This window comes from Urocampus carinirostris, chromosome 1 (genome assembly GCF_059441175.1).
Source record: "Urocampus carinirostris isolate Australia breed hairy pipefish chromosome 1, RoL_Ucar_1.0, whole genome shotgun sequence".
NCBI classification, from domain to species: Eukaryota; Metazoa; Chordata; class Actinopteri; order Syngnathiformes; family Syngnathidae; genus Urocampus; species Urocampus carinirostris.
Genome location: NC_142349.1, coordinates 19,970,061 through 19,988,448, shown reverse-complemented (window position 1 = coordinate 19,988,448; position 18,388 = coordinate 19,970,061). Strand labels below are relative to the sequence as shown.

The 18,388-nt window shown below is 38.5% G+C and overlaps 1 protein-coding gene across 3 annotated transcripts in view; it reads right to left on the bottom strand.

Moving 5' to 3' along the window:
- Window positions 1–18,388, bottom strand: part of pde1cb (phosphodiesterase 1C, calmodulin-dependent b) — a 173,183-nt gene that overhangs the window by 117,724 nt on the left and 37,071 nt on the right. Inside the window, exons 1-3 of one of the 3 annotated variants that reach the window (XM_088329613.1) lie at window positions 5,555–5,779; window positions 5,334–5,466; window positions 84–110 (exon numbers count right to left, since the gene is read on the bottom strand). The exons of 1 other annotated variant lie outside the window; for it this stretch is intronic. In XM_088329613.1, the coding sequence (XP_088185739.1) occupies window positions 84–110; window positions 5,334–5,466; window positions 5,555–5,561 (167 nt within the window). In that variant the 5' untranslated portion in view covers window positions 5,562–5,779. Of the gene's footprint in view, window positions 1–83; window positions 111–5,333; window positions 5,467–5,554; window positions 5,780–18,388 lie in introns of those variants that run through there. One more of the 3 variants, XM_088329611.1, reaches the window with a different exon arrangement.

Here is an 18,388-nt window from a genome sequence, read left to right as displayed (position 1 = left end):
AATGGCCTAAGGATATCATGGAAGCAACAGCGGAAAATTCATCAGGAATGAAATTATGGAGTTGCTCCATCATCAAGTCTTACCTCTGGGACGTCTTCTTGTACTTCCGCCTGCCAGAGAAAAACAAAATAATTTGGATTGAATGACAGTGGGATTAGGTTCTATTTATACTTAAGGTAAATGGAAAAAAATGAAGATAGTGCAATAAACCACAGGATTACTGTAAATAGCCTTCCAGAAGCTAAAACAAAGAATACAAGAGCAATTCTGCGTGTCATTAATTAAGAATATTGTATTTATCTGACAGAAATGGAACTAGCTGTCAAGTAAACACAGTGAACTCAACAGTGCAATTACTTATGTAGATAATTTAGGAGGAATGCATGAATAAAACATGAGCGTTGCTCACACAAACACGTGCACACGTCCACTCCACCCTCTGACATCCTGCCTACTTTCATATAAGGAGCCCCCACACACACATGCAGCAACTATCACTTACGCTAACATTTTGCATGAAATAAACACCCACACCTCCGCCAGGTGCCTATAGTGTGAGTCTAAAAGCCGAATCCACACACACTTAAGGTACTCTTCACTGGCGAGTGGAGGGGGTCCCACTTTAGTGTAAAAATACGTGGGCTTGGATCGAAATGCTGCTCAGGGACAATTATAAGCACTCAGTTTGATTTGTTTCTCAATCTTTTTAGTTTGTGGGTTAATCTTTGAGGAAAGGCAGTGGTCAAGACCCACTGGGCTGAGGAAAAGTCGCCTTTTTTATGTTTATACAGGATTTTAAAAAAAAATTCAACCACAAAATAAATCAGTTTATGTGCCCATTATGAATAAGGTCTTACAGTTGTATATTACCATATTTGAGCAATGATTGATCAGTCTAATATCGCTGGACACTTTTACACTACATTGGATGCAACTGGAATCAAACCTGGAGCGAAAAGGTGAGATTGTTGAATCCTATTCACTTAGGCATTGAGGATGAAGATGACATAGGAAAATGCATTAGATTTTATCCCATCATCACATTATTTTACATTGGGGACCACTGAGCTAAGATACTTCATTCAAAAAGGTTAATCAACTGGCCTTTGTCCAGTCATAAAAAAGAACAGGTATCAAAAGATAGTATCAGAGTTAAATGTCAAGTAGATGGGAAACATCACATCATCATTCAAATCTACAATTAACAACTTGCAAAACATGTGTTGAACGGAAATAGCCATGACTAATTTTTTTTTATATAGATTGCCAATTATCTTTTAATGTTGTCATCACGTCCTTCAGCCAAAGTGGCTATACCACATACAAGCCTTCCCTGATTGATAAAGTGATTTAATTTTTTCATTGATTTCCTATGCTCACAGGCGGCAACATCAAGGTCAGTCCGTGGCGGACATGTCGTTTTTTATGAAAATTCAATAGAAATACAGTTAAAAACATACAGGTGCAATTTTTCAAGAGCAGGCATGTCAAACCCAGTTTGGCTCGGGGGCCGGATTCAGACATTATGTTCTCAGGTGGGCCAAATATTAAGCTTTTTTTCACAGGACTATGCTTTATCATTCAGCCTACATATTTGAATTACATTTCACAATACAATCGCAGTAAAAAGGGATTTTTCATTAAATAATAGGAAAAAAAAGATTGTAATGTTTGGCATTAAATGAGTTAACAATTTGTTGATTTCAACAGTTGGGTAAACACAGCTTTACATCTGAACAAACTCAGCACAAACATCACACACATACATTCCAGTGGGAGCTATAAATAAAAATATTCTTGCCTCAAATGACACACAGCTTTGTAAAAAAAACAAAATAAGAGTTTTAGCAGTGAACGGACAATAACATCAGATCAAACTACAAGGCTAGGCCTACTAAAGCTGAGAAAATACTGCACAATATTGTAGTTAACTGGAATCCAGACTGGACAGATGAATTCTACCTGTTTTATCGGTGTAGGTGGGTAATTATTTACATGTCGTGGAGTCAAAACATAACAATTTCTCAGGTCTCATGGCTCTCCCCCGGAAAACGGGTGATTAGTTATTACTTGAGCTAGTGGCAATTTTGATGTAATATTTAATAGGCTGAAAGTGGCAAAATTCCTACCCGCAACCCCCTTAGAGATGGACAAATGCGAGTGAATGTTCCAACTCATACTTTACAAACACGATATTCATCATCATTCTGTTTATGAATAAGCATATTTCCAATTTCCCATAACAGAAATAACTTTTGAATATCCCTCTATCCAGAGTAAAATATTTAAGTAAATATCTAACTTTAACAGTATTAAGTGAATTACTACATTAAACAGGTATCCATAAATAAGCAACGGGAAATAAAATACAACATAGAAATTCTAAGGCCAATGAATAAAGATGCATTTCAAAAGGAACAGGTACAGTATAATATTGTTTGTGTCCCTGGGTCAAAAGTGTGTGACATTGGCTTTCTTTGTGTAGAGCTGTGGCCAACATCAGATGCTGTGTATTTCTTCAGTTCACGTATTTGAATAACCTGTGTAATTTTTCTTTGGCAGTTTTTCTTTAAAGAGACTTCGGCATCCACCACAGGAAAGAAAGTAACTAAACATTCAAAATCTATTAACGTGAAAGCATATTAGGATAACTGCTCTTCTGCACGTTGTCACAGTAACATAAGCCATACTTGGTAATAGCCCCATGGTGAGGTGGGCTGCGTTGGACGGAACTGACACGTAAACACAATTGGAGTTCAGTGGTTCCATGGTGTATTTATTTTTTGGTTTAATATCAAAATAAGGCCATTTTCACCAACATAGCATATTTGAAACTTAAAAAAATGCATGACTTTTTTATTTATAACTTATGTTACTTTGTTCTTTAAATAAATTTATCTCTTACGTGTTATCATCTCAGACTCCTAAATTGGTCATTCAAGCTATTATGAGAGCCGCTGTCTATAAAAATAGCAAGTCACTCTGTTGGATTTCATATTTGTCGTTTTCCTGGGCTTCGTCTCAGTAAATGTGTTTCTAGCGACGAGTCTTCATCTGTCCACATTTGGATATCCCCTACTTCTGACTGCGTGACATGATATCTAGCAGTGCCCTTTGGCCACTTGTAGAAGTCAGGAAGATTGTCATCAGAGTTGACCGTAAATTATATGGATGAGATTGACTGTTGATGGGAGAATTAGAACAGATGTCAGGCAAGAAAACAATGTGGCAGGAGAAGACAGAGATCGCTAAAGCTGAATGACCGAAAAAAAATTAAAACATACCACAGAATGAAAATGACAAAGTAAAAAACAATTTTCCTTATAACAGTTTGATACATTTTAGAGTAAACTATTTGCAGTAAATCTAAAAAGCTTAGTTGCTTGGTCACAATAACAAATATTAGATGTCTATAAAGACTAATTGCCACTCAGTTTTTGAGCCGATAGAGTGACGTTGCTTTCGGGTGCCAGGAAAGGTCAGAAAAGGTGTTGATTGGTTTAGAAATGGAACATGGTTTTAAAATATCTTGAAAAATGTCAGTGCACCAAGTTCCTCTTTTTTATGCTCTACCGAAGAAGTAAATGGCATGAAAAAGCGAGTGGCCGAAAACTAACCGAGTGGGCAGTGAATCATTGCCTGCGTTACCATCATGCAAACGTAGAGGGAATTGTCAACAGGATTCTGCTAAGCAAAAAAAATGCACCTTCTTACATTCTGATAGCATGCCTCTTATTTGGTCTCCTGTTTGTTTTTGCATCTAAATAAATAAGGAAAAAAAAACATTCATGGTGGGGAAGCTGTTGTCATCAAAAACGTGAGGCCAGCAACAGGACTTTTGCCCTTTGACTCAAAGCAACATTCTACCTGTATGTCCAACACAGCGTACGCCAGGAGTGTCAAACTCATTTTAACCCGGGGGCCACACGATAGAACAAACATTCTCTCGGGGGCCGGAGAAGTAGATTAGAGATAAAAAAAAGGGGAGAAAGAAATAAGAGAAAAATAGGGAGGGAGAGAGAAGTAGAGAGGGTAGGACAAAGAAAAAGAGAAAGGGAGAAAGAGAGAGAGAGAAAAGAGAGAGAAAGAGAGAAACAAAAGAGATGAAATGAGAAATAGAGAAGGGGTTAAAAGAGAGAAAGTGTGAAATCCAAAGAGAAATACAAAGAGAGAAGGAGAAAAAGAGAAAGAGAGAAGGAGAAAGCAAGTGAGATGGAGAGAGAGAAAAGAGAAAAAAAATGAAAAAGGAAGAGAGCAAAAGAAGGTAAAAAGACACAGAGAGGAAGAGGAACAAAGAAAGAGAAAAAGAGAGACAGTGAGAGTGAAAGAGAGATAGAGAGTGAGAGAAAAAGGAAGGAAGAGAGAGAGTGAGAGAGAAATCCAAGTACAGCGTTTTTGACAGGCTTTGGCAACATCATGTGGATATATTTCAACCTGTGGCTCGTTTTTCTCTTGTGCTTCTCTAAGCGTTGTCTCGCGGGCCGGATTCAATCCCTTAGCGGGCCTGATTTGGCCCGCGGGCCGCCTGTTTGACACCCGTGGCGTACACTATGCAATTTACCACGTTCAAAAGAGTCTAAATCATTACAGTTGGTAGAATTCTGCATTCTGCAATCAAAGAACAACAGTATGAATGTTTTTCATAGAAAACAAGAAAATAATCATCGAAATTGAATTATGAATGCAATTACCCCCAACATTGGCTTTGAGAAAAAAAAAGACGTTTCGGAAATTCCTGCAGCGTGTCTGCTATAAAATTTAGGTTGACACCATTTGTGGAAGAATCCAGTAAGAGACAATATTAGGGCATATGAAAGAGGGACTTCACTAACAATACCTTTAAATGTTGTCCATTAAAGCCAGGTTCTTTCCTTTTTTTTCTAGAAAATGTTTTTAAAGGTACCTGTCATTTTCTGAATTTATGGAAGGTATGCTCCATATTTCCTTGGCTACGGAGGTGGAACAAGGTGTGCGTGAAATGGAATTGAGAATTGTCGATTTGATCCAAGGTTTGGCAAGCTGATAAATTTGTGGATAATTCAACATCAGTTACATATATTTGTAAGAATTTTATGAGTTAAGAATGTTTCATTTCACGGATCAGTGATAAAATTCTATGTGCTTACTGTGTCCTATTTTTTAAACCAAGTCTAAACGCATTGCCCAACATACAACAGTGCACCACCATTATCACTCCATAATTCATCCAAATTGATTTTGATTTTTGAGCTCCATCTAGCATCATTCTTTGATGAAAGAGACACACTAACACACAGCAGTAACGCACAGCCTCACACACTTGTTGACATGCAAAAACAATTGATTCTACTCACAGTCCTCTGAGCCTAAGCCAAATCTTCTCAATTTGTTCTGGCTGGAGATACTTGAGGGCTGTGCTTTCAAACTCCTCGATCTCTTTGGTGGGAGACTCCATTTCACACTCAGGAGTGACAATAATTGTACCAACTGGAGATCAGCGCAGAAGAAGGGAAACTTTAATCCTTCACGTGCAAGAGTGAGCGAGATGGAAGAGTGCGACCCGAAGTTGCCTCACCCTTCATTCACACTGGCACTCAGAATTGCGATGTGTCGGCCAGCATGCTTTCATCCTATTCATTTATCTCTTCTGTCCGGTCTTGTCAAATATTGCCAGAGTCAAAATCCTGAGGCTGCTCTGCGCTTTCACAACTGTCTCAGAGACTCACTCATGCAAACACATGGGCTCTGGAGAAGTGCCATGTTCTCTCTCAGAGCAAAGACGGGATACAGACGGCAGGGCAGCGCAATCTGGGATTAGTGCACAGCGCACAACTACTGAGCTCTTCACACACATACAACAGCGAGGAAGAGGAGGTACCATGGCAGTCAAAGTGGGAGGAGTTATGGTTCATAATGAGAAAACCTCTTTCAATTTCATTCCGAGGTAGGAAAGGAGGGAGGGATAAAGACATGAGCGGATGACGCCATTGAATGCATAGGATTACTTCAAAATGTTCATATGAAAACATGTTAAAATCATGGGAAGGTATTTACCAATATTCTGAAGAAGAAAAACATAATTTGTCACCAGCCTTAGGGGGTAACGGAATACATCTAACAGCATTACGTAAATACATTGTTGGTACAGCTTTTTCATTGCCAAATTCAAGCACTTTTTATGGACTTCAGAACCAATTCTCAAATTTTTCTAGTACCATTAAAAGAAAAAAATGTGTGTGAATCATGTACTTTGCAGAGGCACAAATTTAAATATCTTGGAGCTGTCATATCAGAACAAGGATCAGAACAAAAAATCATGGCCATGATAGCTCAAACCACAGCCGCTTTTGCCAGACATAAACCCATCTGGAAGGGCGAGAACATATCAGAGAAATCAAAGAACAGACTCATGCAAGCGCTGGTTACCTACATCTTGCAAGTCAGGGACTCTCACAGCAAAACTGGGAAAAAATAAAAAATAAAATAAAAAAGAAGTGTCAACTATGCGCAGACAAAAACTTCAGAGATATGGTCACGTCACAGGATCATCAGGACTGGCCAAGATAATTCTCTAGGGCACAGTTCAAAGGGGCCGGAAGAGAAGACCAAAAAATAACTGGACTGAAAACTTGTGTGTGAATGACTTGTGCCAACTTTGCCACGCCCCTAAAACAGGCCAGGAACTATCAAGTGTGGAGAAAGCTATGCAGAGTTGCGCCTCATTGGTTCCTCAACAACCCATGCGTCTAAGGGATCCATGAACTGTGAAATCACATATATATTTATTTTTGAGAAAAGTCTCTCTAGGTGTTAGGCAAAAATGACAGGCAAGTTTTTCTCATTTGAATTTATTCCGAATTTCTAGCATCATTTTTTGCATGGTCCACAATAAATGTCCATAATTGATACATAATCCTTACTCTAATACACATTTCATAGTGCCCTGTTTAGGTCGAGTCGGTACCAGGCAAAATATGGGTAAAGTACTTGCAACAGCAGCTGCCTGTCTTAGAATCGTGGGCCATAAATTAAACCCAAAAAATTGCCATCCAATCAATAAAACAGTTTTTTAAGGACAAATGGTTATGTTACAAAAGTACTTTTAGTTTCTGTACCTCACTACTGATGACCCGGTAATAGTAAAATACTACTCGGGTATATTAAAAGTCCCTAAATGTGGCAACAAGAAATTACGTTCTTTGAATTTGATTGAAATATTGCATTTCTGCAAACACAATGTTGCAGTGTGCTAAATATTGCATTGAACTCCAAACATTTTTAGTTCTGGTCAGGGGGTGTATGTATGGCTATCGTTATCTACAAAGCCCAGCAGAGAAAACAACACAGCCAACACACCCAAGTTAGAATTTACATACATAAAGAAATCGTATACACTTGCCAGAAATGACATGAACTGACAATGACATTGAAATTATGTCATCATAAGTACAGCCTGTTGTCATATGAACATGCAGATAAAACCTTTGCAGTGCCGCATAATAAATGCCGAGCGGAGCGGGATTAAATAGCATGCAGACGGCCTAGTTGAAACTGATTTGACCGAGATTACGCTGATCCAATGAGGACATTTTCATATGGCACATGGTCTTTCTCAACGGTAGCGTTGTGGTGTAACATCATATCAGTCACTATTTTTCAAGCTGTTGACAGAGAATGCATGAGCGAGTAACAAACCATGGGAGATTTGAAGCAATGCCAATAGTCACTTTCTGTTTCTACAATAGTACATTGAGACTCAATGTTGAGGCTTTTGAGGTGGAAAACATTGGTCAGATATTTTAAAAAAAATTGACTTAAGTGGTGCAGGAAAAAAATGATGTTTGTGGATGCAGTTTATTCATTTAAAAACAAGCAGAAATATAGCAGATCAGGTGAATTTAAATTTAAAGTGTTTCACTTCTCTGTATGATGTGAGATGCTCTTGGCCACCATCAATGCCTGCATCAAAGAAATACAGCCAACTCGTCTGAAGATTGCAAAAATACTGAATAATGGCCTGATTTTTTGGGAAAGATAAAATTGAGCAAATTCCAGCGGCACACTAGACAAGGTCTCACGGCACACTAGAGTGCCCTGGCACACTGGTTGAAAAACACTGGTATAACTGACCAATTTATATTGCACTATTCTTGTTCATCAATCAACCAAAAAAGGAATATGAATAACAAGTGGAAAGGCCTGTAGCCATCCATGACTTCAACTTTTTGCCACAAGAATTAACCAGAATAAATCATTCTTCATTAGCAATGAACTACAATCATGGACAACTACCATTCCATTCATCAATAATATCTTGTTGCAGAAAATATCAAAACTTGAAATAACAGCAGCAGAGCAGAAGGCTCGCACGCGCACACACGCATACACGCGCTTCTTTAAAATATTCGCCATCAGTAAATGGTTTTCTGTGCTTTGCTAAGCAGTGAGCAATGTGATAGCTTGCTTCAGTGGTGGTGTTTTTAGCAGTTATAAACGTCTTTAGGGTTTGTGTTTGTTTGCCATATCTGGAGACAGCGCGCTTTAATGTGTCCGCCATGTCAGACTCATCCTTGAATTCATGTTTATGTTTCGTCTGGTAATGATGCCACTGGTTAACACCTCGCCAGCAGTGGCACTGCTGGCACGCGTGTCACAGGTTGCCGACGCCTGCGCTCGACCTTGTTCGGAGCCGTGGTGTAGTAGCCTCAAATGTTTCAGTGTTACCGTATCCCAATGCCATCTCCAATCACCATCTTGTTAAGTGTGAGGATCTGTTAAATGTTTACTGTGATAAGGAAAATGTAGGCTTTAGTAGTCGCAATATCCGCCCTGCAACGGCAGTATCTTTAAAAGAACTATTACCTACGGCAACTGCGGCTTTCCTTTCGTACATTGACTCACTTACAAAGTACTTTAATACTGCTTTGGTTAAAATTCTTGACTCTGTGGCACCCCTGTGGCATAAATTTCGACCAAAGAAGCATACACCTTGGTTTACTGAAGAAGCCTGGTCACTCAAACAAGGTAGCAGGAAAAAATGGCACACTACAAAGCTGGAGGTTTTCCGACGGGCCTGGTGTGACAGCTTGCAAAAATAAAAAGTAGTTCTTTCCTCAGCTAAAGCATCAATTTTCTCAAAGATTATTGTTGTACATAAAAATAATCCGAAATTTTTGTACGACATAATGGCAAACCTTACTAGACAGCAACTTAATCCGAATAGTTCTTATTCTGCTAATGACTTCATGGTGTTTTTAATAAAAATATTCAACTCATCCAGAATTACATTTTAAATGAACTTTCCGTCCTACCTTAAAGATGCGGAGGTTTTGGGTCAGGACCGTGTCAGCGGCTGTTCAGAAACGCTGTCCAATTTCAATGATTTGTCCCTTGATAGTCTTACACAGATGGTCACTGAGGCCAAACAAACTACTTGCCTGCTTGATCTGTTTCTGGCTTTATTGGGGAAAGTTCTGTTTGGGAACTTGGGACCTTCAGTTTTAAATATTAATAGAATAGAAGAATAGAATATAATTTACTTTTATTGTCATTCTTTGTAACCATGCACACAGAACGAAATGTCGATATACCTTACCCGTGCAGTTAAACTGTAGCGAGCCGATGCAGCCGCAGCCAAACAGCGCGCAGTCATTTTTTAGTCATTAGGTGACCAATCCCCCCAATTCCAACCCTTAAATGCCGAGGGCCAAGCAGGGAGGCAATGAGTACCAATGTTGTAAGTCTTTGGAATGACTCGGCCGAGCCTTGAACCAGCAACCTCCCAGTCTCAGAGCGGGCGCCCTACCATCTAGGCTACCGAGCTGGCGATGTAATGATGTTAATGTATCGCTATCCTCGGGTATTGTTCAAGTCTGCTGTCATTAAACTCACGCTTAAGCAACCTAACCATGACCCGGAAAGCCTAAGTAATTACAGTAATCCCTCGGTTATCGCGGTTAATGGGGACCAAAACCACCCGCGAAAAGTGAAAATCCGCGGAGTAGCGACGCTCCTTCAAAAATGCTTACAAAAAATAAATAATAATAATTACTTTTTTTTTTTTTTAAATAATTTTATTTAATTATCATTTTTTTAGACCCGGTTAATGGGGACCAAAACCAACCACGAAAAGTGAAAATCCGCGAAGTAGCATCGACTCTTCAAAAATGCTTAAAAAGTAACTAATAATAATTTAAAAAAAAATGTTTTTAATAATTTTATTTTATTATTATTTTTTAGACCCGGTTAATAGGGACCAAAACCACCCACGAAAAGTGAAAATCCGCAAGGAGCGACGCCCCTTCAAAAATGGTTAAAAAAAACAAATACAATTTTTTTTTTTTTTAATTATTTTATTTTATTATCATTTCTTAGACCCGCGAACGTGGAACCGCGAAGTAGCGAGGTCCCACTGTATAGGCCAGTGTCGAATCTGCCATTGTTTGCAAAATTACTTGAAAAGGTCGTTGCACCGCAGCTGAATGACATCATGACGGAAAAAAAATCTCTTTGAAACTGTCCAGTCAGCATTTAGAGCAAATCACTACTGAGACAGACCTGGCTAAAGTTACCAATAATCTCCTCTTGGCAATAGATTCCTGTGCCTCGTCAATGTTACTGCTGCTGGATCTCAGTGCTGCTTTTAATACTGTGTACAAAAACGTATTACTTGTTCGTCTGTAATGCATCGGTATCTCAGGAAACGTACTCTGGTGGTGTAGGTGCTACCTTGTCAGACCGGATGGAATGTGTTAATTACGGCTATCTGACCTCTAAACACTCTGATGTCCCCTGTGGTGTTCCACAAGGCTCAGTACTTGGCCCCCTTCTTTTTAGTATTTATATGCTTCAATTTGGTGGTATTATCCGCAAGTATAATATTAGTTTCTATCCGTATGCAGATGACACTCTGTATATGCCACAGGAGACAACTGGACAGTTAAATTGTAGAAATCTGGAGGCCTGCCTTACTGAGATCTAAAGATGGATGTCACTTCATTTTTTGCGCCTTAACCCAGAAAAAACTGCAACCTTGATTGTTTGTCCAGGTCATTGTCGTAAGTTGTTTTCAAACACTGCCCTGAACCTAGACAAATGTAATATCCCCCATAGTGACTCAAAAATCTAGGTGTTATATTTGATCCTAATCTGTCTTTTCACTTACATGTGAAAAATATTACTAGAATAGCTTTCTTCCACCTCCGTAATATTGCGAAGATTTGTCCGATGCTGTCCCAATCAGATGCAAAGGTTCTAACTCATGCATTTATTACTGCTCGGCTTGATTACTGTAATGTATTACTTTCTGGTCTCCCGATGTCTAGCATCAAAAGTTTGCAGCTAGTTCAGAATGCAGCAGGGAGACGCTTGACTAAGACAAAAAAGTTTGAGCACATTACTCCTGTGTTGGCCAACTTGCAATGGCATCCAGGCCACTTAAGATGTGACTTTAAGGCTCTCTTACAAACATACAAATGTTTGCATGGAGTTGAGCCCTCTTATCTCTCAGATTTGTTTTCCCCCTATGTTCCTGCGCTCGGAAAATGCCGGTCAACTTGTGACAGAGAGAGCCAAGAAGAAGTCTGCAGGATCGAGAGCATTCTCCATCCGGGGCCCGGTGCTGTCGAATGCTTTGCCTCTGGAGATAAGATCTGTACCCTCAGTTGAAGTTTTTAAATCTAAACTTAAGAACCACTTCTATTCGATAGCTTATGATTGATGCCCACTTCATATATATATTTTCCTGTCTGGTGGTGATATGAAGAAGTACTGTTTCGACACAAGTCAGTGGACCAGCGTCTGGACCTGAAGCATGTTAACGCCTGCATCAAGCAGCCGGCAGAGATGGGAAGTTGCGTCGTTGCTGTTATAGACTTTTTGGACTATGTTACAGGCTTGAGGCGTCATTGCTGTGATGCACTTTCCGGACATATTTCAACATGTTATCTATTGTTCTCTTTTATTGATTTTCACGATGTTTGTGTACTGTTAAATGCTAAATCTATTCCACCCTGGTCATCCTGGAAGGGGGATAACCACTTTTGAGGCCCCTTCCCAAGGTTTCTTTTTTCCTCACACTGAGGTTTTGAGTTGTTCCTTGCCCGGACGTTGGCTTAAGATCAGGCGATGGTGTAATTGTAAACGTCTGCAGTCCTTTGAGACATTTCTGTGATTAAGGGTTATGCAAATAAATGTGATTTGTCTTGCATTTAACAAGACATACAATTTTTAAATTTTGAGTAAAGAGTGAATTAATTTGACCTTGAGACTAATCTTTCCCCACCCAGTATGTTTTTCCCATGATAATTTACCACGCTAACTTAAATGTTTTGCATCGCCCAAAATACATTTCCATAATTGATAGCTAATTATTGCAGTAATACACATAATATTGTGGCCTGTTTGGGTGTAGAATGCACCTCTTGGGCTTGACCTGTTCAGGGCAATGACACTTCATAGGACAATGCCTTACAAACTAATGCCAGTTGGCGTTAATCATGAGGGAATACAATGGCAAAGGGAAGCCGTCAGAGCAGTGCCTGATGTATTTTTAAGCAGTCTTGTTTAGAAACATGGGAACAATTTCAAGTAATTACAGCCACATCCCAAAAATTTCAAGCATTTTCAAAGACCTCAAGCACCCGTACAAACCCTGTGTTTATTATTAAATTATTATTAAACCAAAACTACATTTATCTCATAGCAAAACATAAATGTTCAGGGGATTAAGAATTCTATAAACGAGTATTGTATATTTTATGTTTTTCCTAAACTTGCAAACATGACTCAAGCCAGTCTTCACCGACCCCTTCACAATCACACACAAACACAATCTTTCAATTACTTGATGCATGGTGCCTGTGTAAAGCCAGGGCACCACCTCAAACACATCGCATACCTTTCATCTGCGGTGATGGCTCGAGTGCAAAAGAGTTCACCGAGGCCATCAACCAGCCTGCTGATGTTCTCTTCAAAGGTAGTCCGGTGGCACCCCTGCTACCTTCGTTTTGAGCTTGCTAAAATGCACTCTTCATCACGTTTTTTTTAGGAACTATGATGCCCTCCCAGTGGGTGGCTGTAGGTCAGCGTGAGGAGAAAGCTTCTAAATCAACGACTTGGAAATTTCACTGTTCACGGGTTTGGACACTAGGGAACTGGATCACAGAGTCGTCGAAAAGTGTAAATATGTCAACAGCCATATAGAAAAGAACTGCTAGGAAGGTTCCGCAAAGGTCAGTCTTTGAATTGTGAATGCGTCTTGAATTTTAAATTGTGTTTCAACATTTTAGTGCAATAGTTTTAACTTTCCTGACTCCAGGACCCACCATTGCACCCTAATTAGGGAACGCGACCAACCCAGGCAGCACTACCACAGGGGTGGGAGATTATTTTGAGTCAGGGGCCACATTATGTTAAAAAATATGGCCATGGGGTCCATTCTGTAGACCTATCCAATTTTTGTCATTTATGAATAAATACACATGCAAATATCTACATGTTATATTTCTTTATATTTGATTTTGAATAGATTATTCTCATCAGATTGGTTTCAAAACACTCACAGTTAAAGCAAAATGATAAAGTCCCTGTTTTAACCCCTAAATGTTTCAGCGGCCTGCCGGGCTGGCCGTCTGATTATTGAGAAGCAAGGACGTGTCTGTCCGATGTCACCAGTCACTGAAAAAAAAATGAAGTCATCACAGAAACATCCCGATCAGTCTGAAACAAGATGGGTAAAAACTATAAAGCCGGTAACGCTCACCAATAACCTGCTCCCGTAGCCAGCTGATGACACTTTCTCTGGAAACATGGTCTTGTAACATTTGCGAATAGTCTAGTGAATCCAACTGTGCAAAATATTAACTCCCAAACACACGATAATGCCGACAAATTACCCTTTAAAAGTAAACAAAGTTGTAAAATAATTTCCATTATAGCCATGAGCCTCTGACTTTTTGATCGACACCAATCCCTACCAATTGCAAGCTTTTTTTCACAGTCCACGGCCTGCAATAGCCTTTGATGGCCTGTATTGAAAAAATAGACACGCATAACTTTGGCTGTAAATATCATCAGCCAGAGGTGACCAATTCAAATGATGATTGACACATTGATCAGCTAATGAAGTTCCCGAAATAAATGTAAACTACTAAGTACAATTACAGACGCTCCCGAAATTACCACCATTCGTCTTACAAAAAACGGTAGATACGGACATTTGTTTTCTGAGGTCGAAAAATATCGGGACATTTCTGTAAGTTAGATTTTGTATTGTGTGCGCCTTTTTCCGAGTAGAGGACAGAACTGTAGCCCACCCCAAAGAAGAAATCCAGCTTCTACTATTTCGTGTGTAAACATATTGCTTATACAGTATTCGTGTAGCATTTCGACAGTAATATTTTGGTAGTATTTCCATAATAGAATTTGTGTATTTTTTATGTAGTATTTCCATAGGAGTATTTCTGCAGTCATTGTTTTGTATTATAGTATTACTGTAGTAGCATTTCTATGTTTTTTCAGGATAAAAAAATAGAATATATTAAGACCCTGTTTTTTGAACACTAAATTGGATATTTACTTTGGAGTAATTTTGTAGTAGTATTTTAGTTGTAGACACAAAAGGTCAATGGGGACAAGGTTAGCACCCCAAAAAATTTTGTATCAGTGATACTTTATTACGATGCTATATATATATATATATATATATATATATATATATATATATATATATATATATATATATATATATATATATATATATATATATATATATATATATATATATATATATATATATATATATATTGAGATTACAATTCAACCATTGTTGTGATGCGGGTCGGGTAAAAAAAGGCCCAGGGGGGCTGCAGGTGGCCCTTTGGGTATAGTTTGCCCACATCCACACTCAGTCACACTAAACATCAACAGAGTGTTATAGAGGGTGCCTTTGAATTAAAATTTAGTGTGGTTTGCGCGAGCAGGCTTAGTTGCCTGTCGAGCCGTGCAACTGTCACATTAGAAGTGAGGATCCCTGCCAAGTCAAAGATACAGCAAAGATGGAATCAAAATAAATTTCTGGCCAATCAGGTTGGAGAATTGTCAACTGCAGCCTCTAAATCATGACACATAGTTAGTAAACAAACTAGAAGTAGAAGATCCTTGGCTGCTCTCTGCCAAGTCTGGAGGACATTGCTGCCTTGCGATACCGCACCGCAGCCATCAACATGATATAGGACTCTTCCCACTGTGGCCACCAACTCTTTGACCTGTTGCCCTCTAGTAGGCACTAAAGTTCTCTTAAAACAAGGACAAACAGGCTCAGAGACAGGTTCTGCCCCAGCACACAAAACTTTGAAAATATATATCTTACAACTCCTTTTTTTTGTTGCTGCTAAATGTCATTGCAATTCTTTTCATTGAACTTAAAACAATGCACTCTCCTTTTTATTGCTCTATTATCATATCCTGACAGTCTTTTCTCTTTTTTTTCCTATTTTAAGTCTTTATTAGGTGCTCATCCTGGAGTGCCATGTCTGATCTTGTTGCATATAAGTTCTCACAACGTAGGTATCAATGACAATAAATACATTTCGATTCAAACTAGAAAGATACTAATTAGAGTTCCCCGAATCCCTGTGTCGAGAGCACACAACACCAAAACAAAAGTGATTTATTTGGCAATTTTTCACTTTTGATTACTTGACAAACAGATCAACAATTGGCATAAAACCTTACAAAAGTGATCCGTTTGTCCCGAGATGCCAATGTCATGTGACATTATCGTGATGTTATGATGATTACACTGTGGATTTACGCTTGTTAATATTACAATTGCTATTATGATTATTAGTGTTATAAATGTTGTTATTGGTGTTTTAATTATCTCAGAACAACTACAAACATGTTTAATGTGGTCTTTGAGCTGTGAACATATTGTCAGACATTAAATCGTTACGTGATACAGAAAAGGTCAGGGATCAAAAAGGAGACATTCATTTGTCTTAAAACAGTAGTTCAATTAATTTATGTCACGCCCCCCCGGAAGAAGGAACCGTCTCGCATCCCTCCTTCTTCGTCAACCTTTCTCATCTTAGCTTTCCCGTTCTTTTTTGTTCGCCTGTCTTATCATAGAGTTTTTAAAAAAAAGTGTGGGGTCACTAGAGGGTCTGCTCCACTTTTTGTCAAATCTTCAAACTCAATGCTTATACTTACTATTTACTATACTCAATGCTTTATGAAATGCATAAAAGCTAAATGTAAACTAAAGACTCTGCCAATGAGAACACCACTGCGCCCTAGTGTAGAGGATGTGCAATTGCACTTTCTGGGAAAGTATTTAAAAAAAAAGCTCACTGAAGTCAAACGAGCCCGTGCCCACACTGGCAGAGTCTCGCAACACTCAGGGGTTTCCTCAAATAGTGGGGTGCACTATTTGAGAAGCACGGTCTTAAGTGAATAACACAGCCGCTGACATTAGTTCTGCTACATTCAGCCATCAAGACTTGATATCACAAAACAACTGACTCAGTGGAACAAAGGCAATCAGTTGAACGCAGACTTGTGCTGAGGTCAAACGATAATTGCAGCAAACATCCTCGCGTCTGGGAAGAGACAAAAAAAAAATAAGAGCAACAATAACCGTTTATTTTATTCGCAGTTAGTGTAGAAAATTAAAATCTAAATTCATGGAGGTTGTGGTAGTTAGCAATTTAATTTCATAAGGTTGTGAATGAGAACACAATGAACAAAATATTTACTTAAAAATTTGAACGTGTGCCTTGAAATCTGATTCCTTAGATGCGGACACAATTGGGAATGCGTCACTAAATTTGTGTAATGATTAATCAGTCAATAAATATTATCGCTGACCACAGTGTCATCACTACAGTGGTAACAGGGCTTAAACTGGATAGCAATGGTAAGAGCAACCAATACTAACCAGCTGCTAAGGACATGTAGGGTTGTTCACAATAGAAAAATATTGAATCCAACGGGAATCGAACCCGGATCACTGATATCACAATGGATACAGACAACGCACAATAAGGCACTAAATCTCATTATCACACTATTTCTAGTTAGGGTACCAGATATTTTAGAGTACGGGTCATTTTGTTTCTCTTTTTTGCAGCTCAAACTAAGTATTGTAAGTAAAAAACATTTTAAAAATGTGCGGCCATGTGTTTATTTCCATCTTTCAGGATGGCAGAATTAATTCCCACTATGCCTTTCTCCTTGTTCTGATCAGAACGACCAAATTACTTTCCACAAAGTCTCGCCCTCATTCAGTTTGGAATATCGTTTGATTTTTAAAAACTTTGTGACTCAGCCCTACAATACTGTATTTTAGTGGTCAGCAACTTTTTAAATACCAAGAGCCGGTTTAATGTCTGGCAATATTGTGACTAAAATAGTGTGGTAATGATATATAACGTAATGCCTATTGATGTCGTCTGTATTGGTCGAATGGATAGGATATGATGCACTACACTCACATCTTGATCTGGGTTCGACACCTCATATTATGTTTGGCAATTGTGATCATTGGTACATTCAAAATGATCAATGCGACCCTAGTTTAAATTCCATTTGCCCTATCGTCTGGTGCACTGTAAATATGAAAATAATTATCACAAAAACTATTTTTGGGGGGTGCACCTAATATATCAGATGCGTTTGATAGTGCGGACAATACGGTAAGGTATCCCCTGCCCCACTAAAATGTAATTTCCTTCAAATTGTTTCATATTAGTGACAAACATTGCTGAAGGGGATCAAGTGATATATTAGATTGACCATTTCCAAATATCTTAACAATTATTAGCTTTTAAAATGTGAATACAATAAAATTACATTTTCTATATATATATATTTTTTTTACACTTTCTACACTATAAATTGTTAATTCAATAAGATAAGCTGTGGTTGTATATTAAGTTATATCTAGGGTGCCGAAACGTTTGGATTGTTTTGGTTTGCCGTTTTTGTAGCTCTCGAAATATCAAAGAATTTCCACATACAACATAAACTCATTTTCAGATGAATCCAATGTAAACCTTGCGGGGGACATGTGTTTTAAAACTATTGTATAATATGAAAGTTACAAATACAAGATTTGCAAAAGTATATTCCATTTCTAAGACATAGCCTTAAGTGGTAAAAGTAAAGTTAGAGTCTCAACAACGGAAATATTAAACACTCAAGTAACTCTGCCAAGAGCTCAAAATGACACAGGGCTTCGAAATACTGTGACAATGACACTTACCTAAGCTATTCCCATCGCAGCAATTGGGCACCTTAAAGCTCACGTATCGCAATCATGACATTAATGGTGGCAGCCATTTGGAGGTACATGAAAAATTCAGATCCCATTAAAATTCCAAAGCAAGTCGATAAGAATATCTACCTA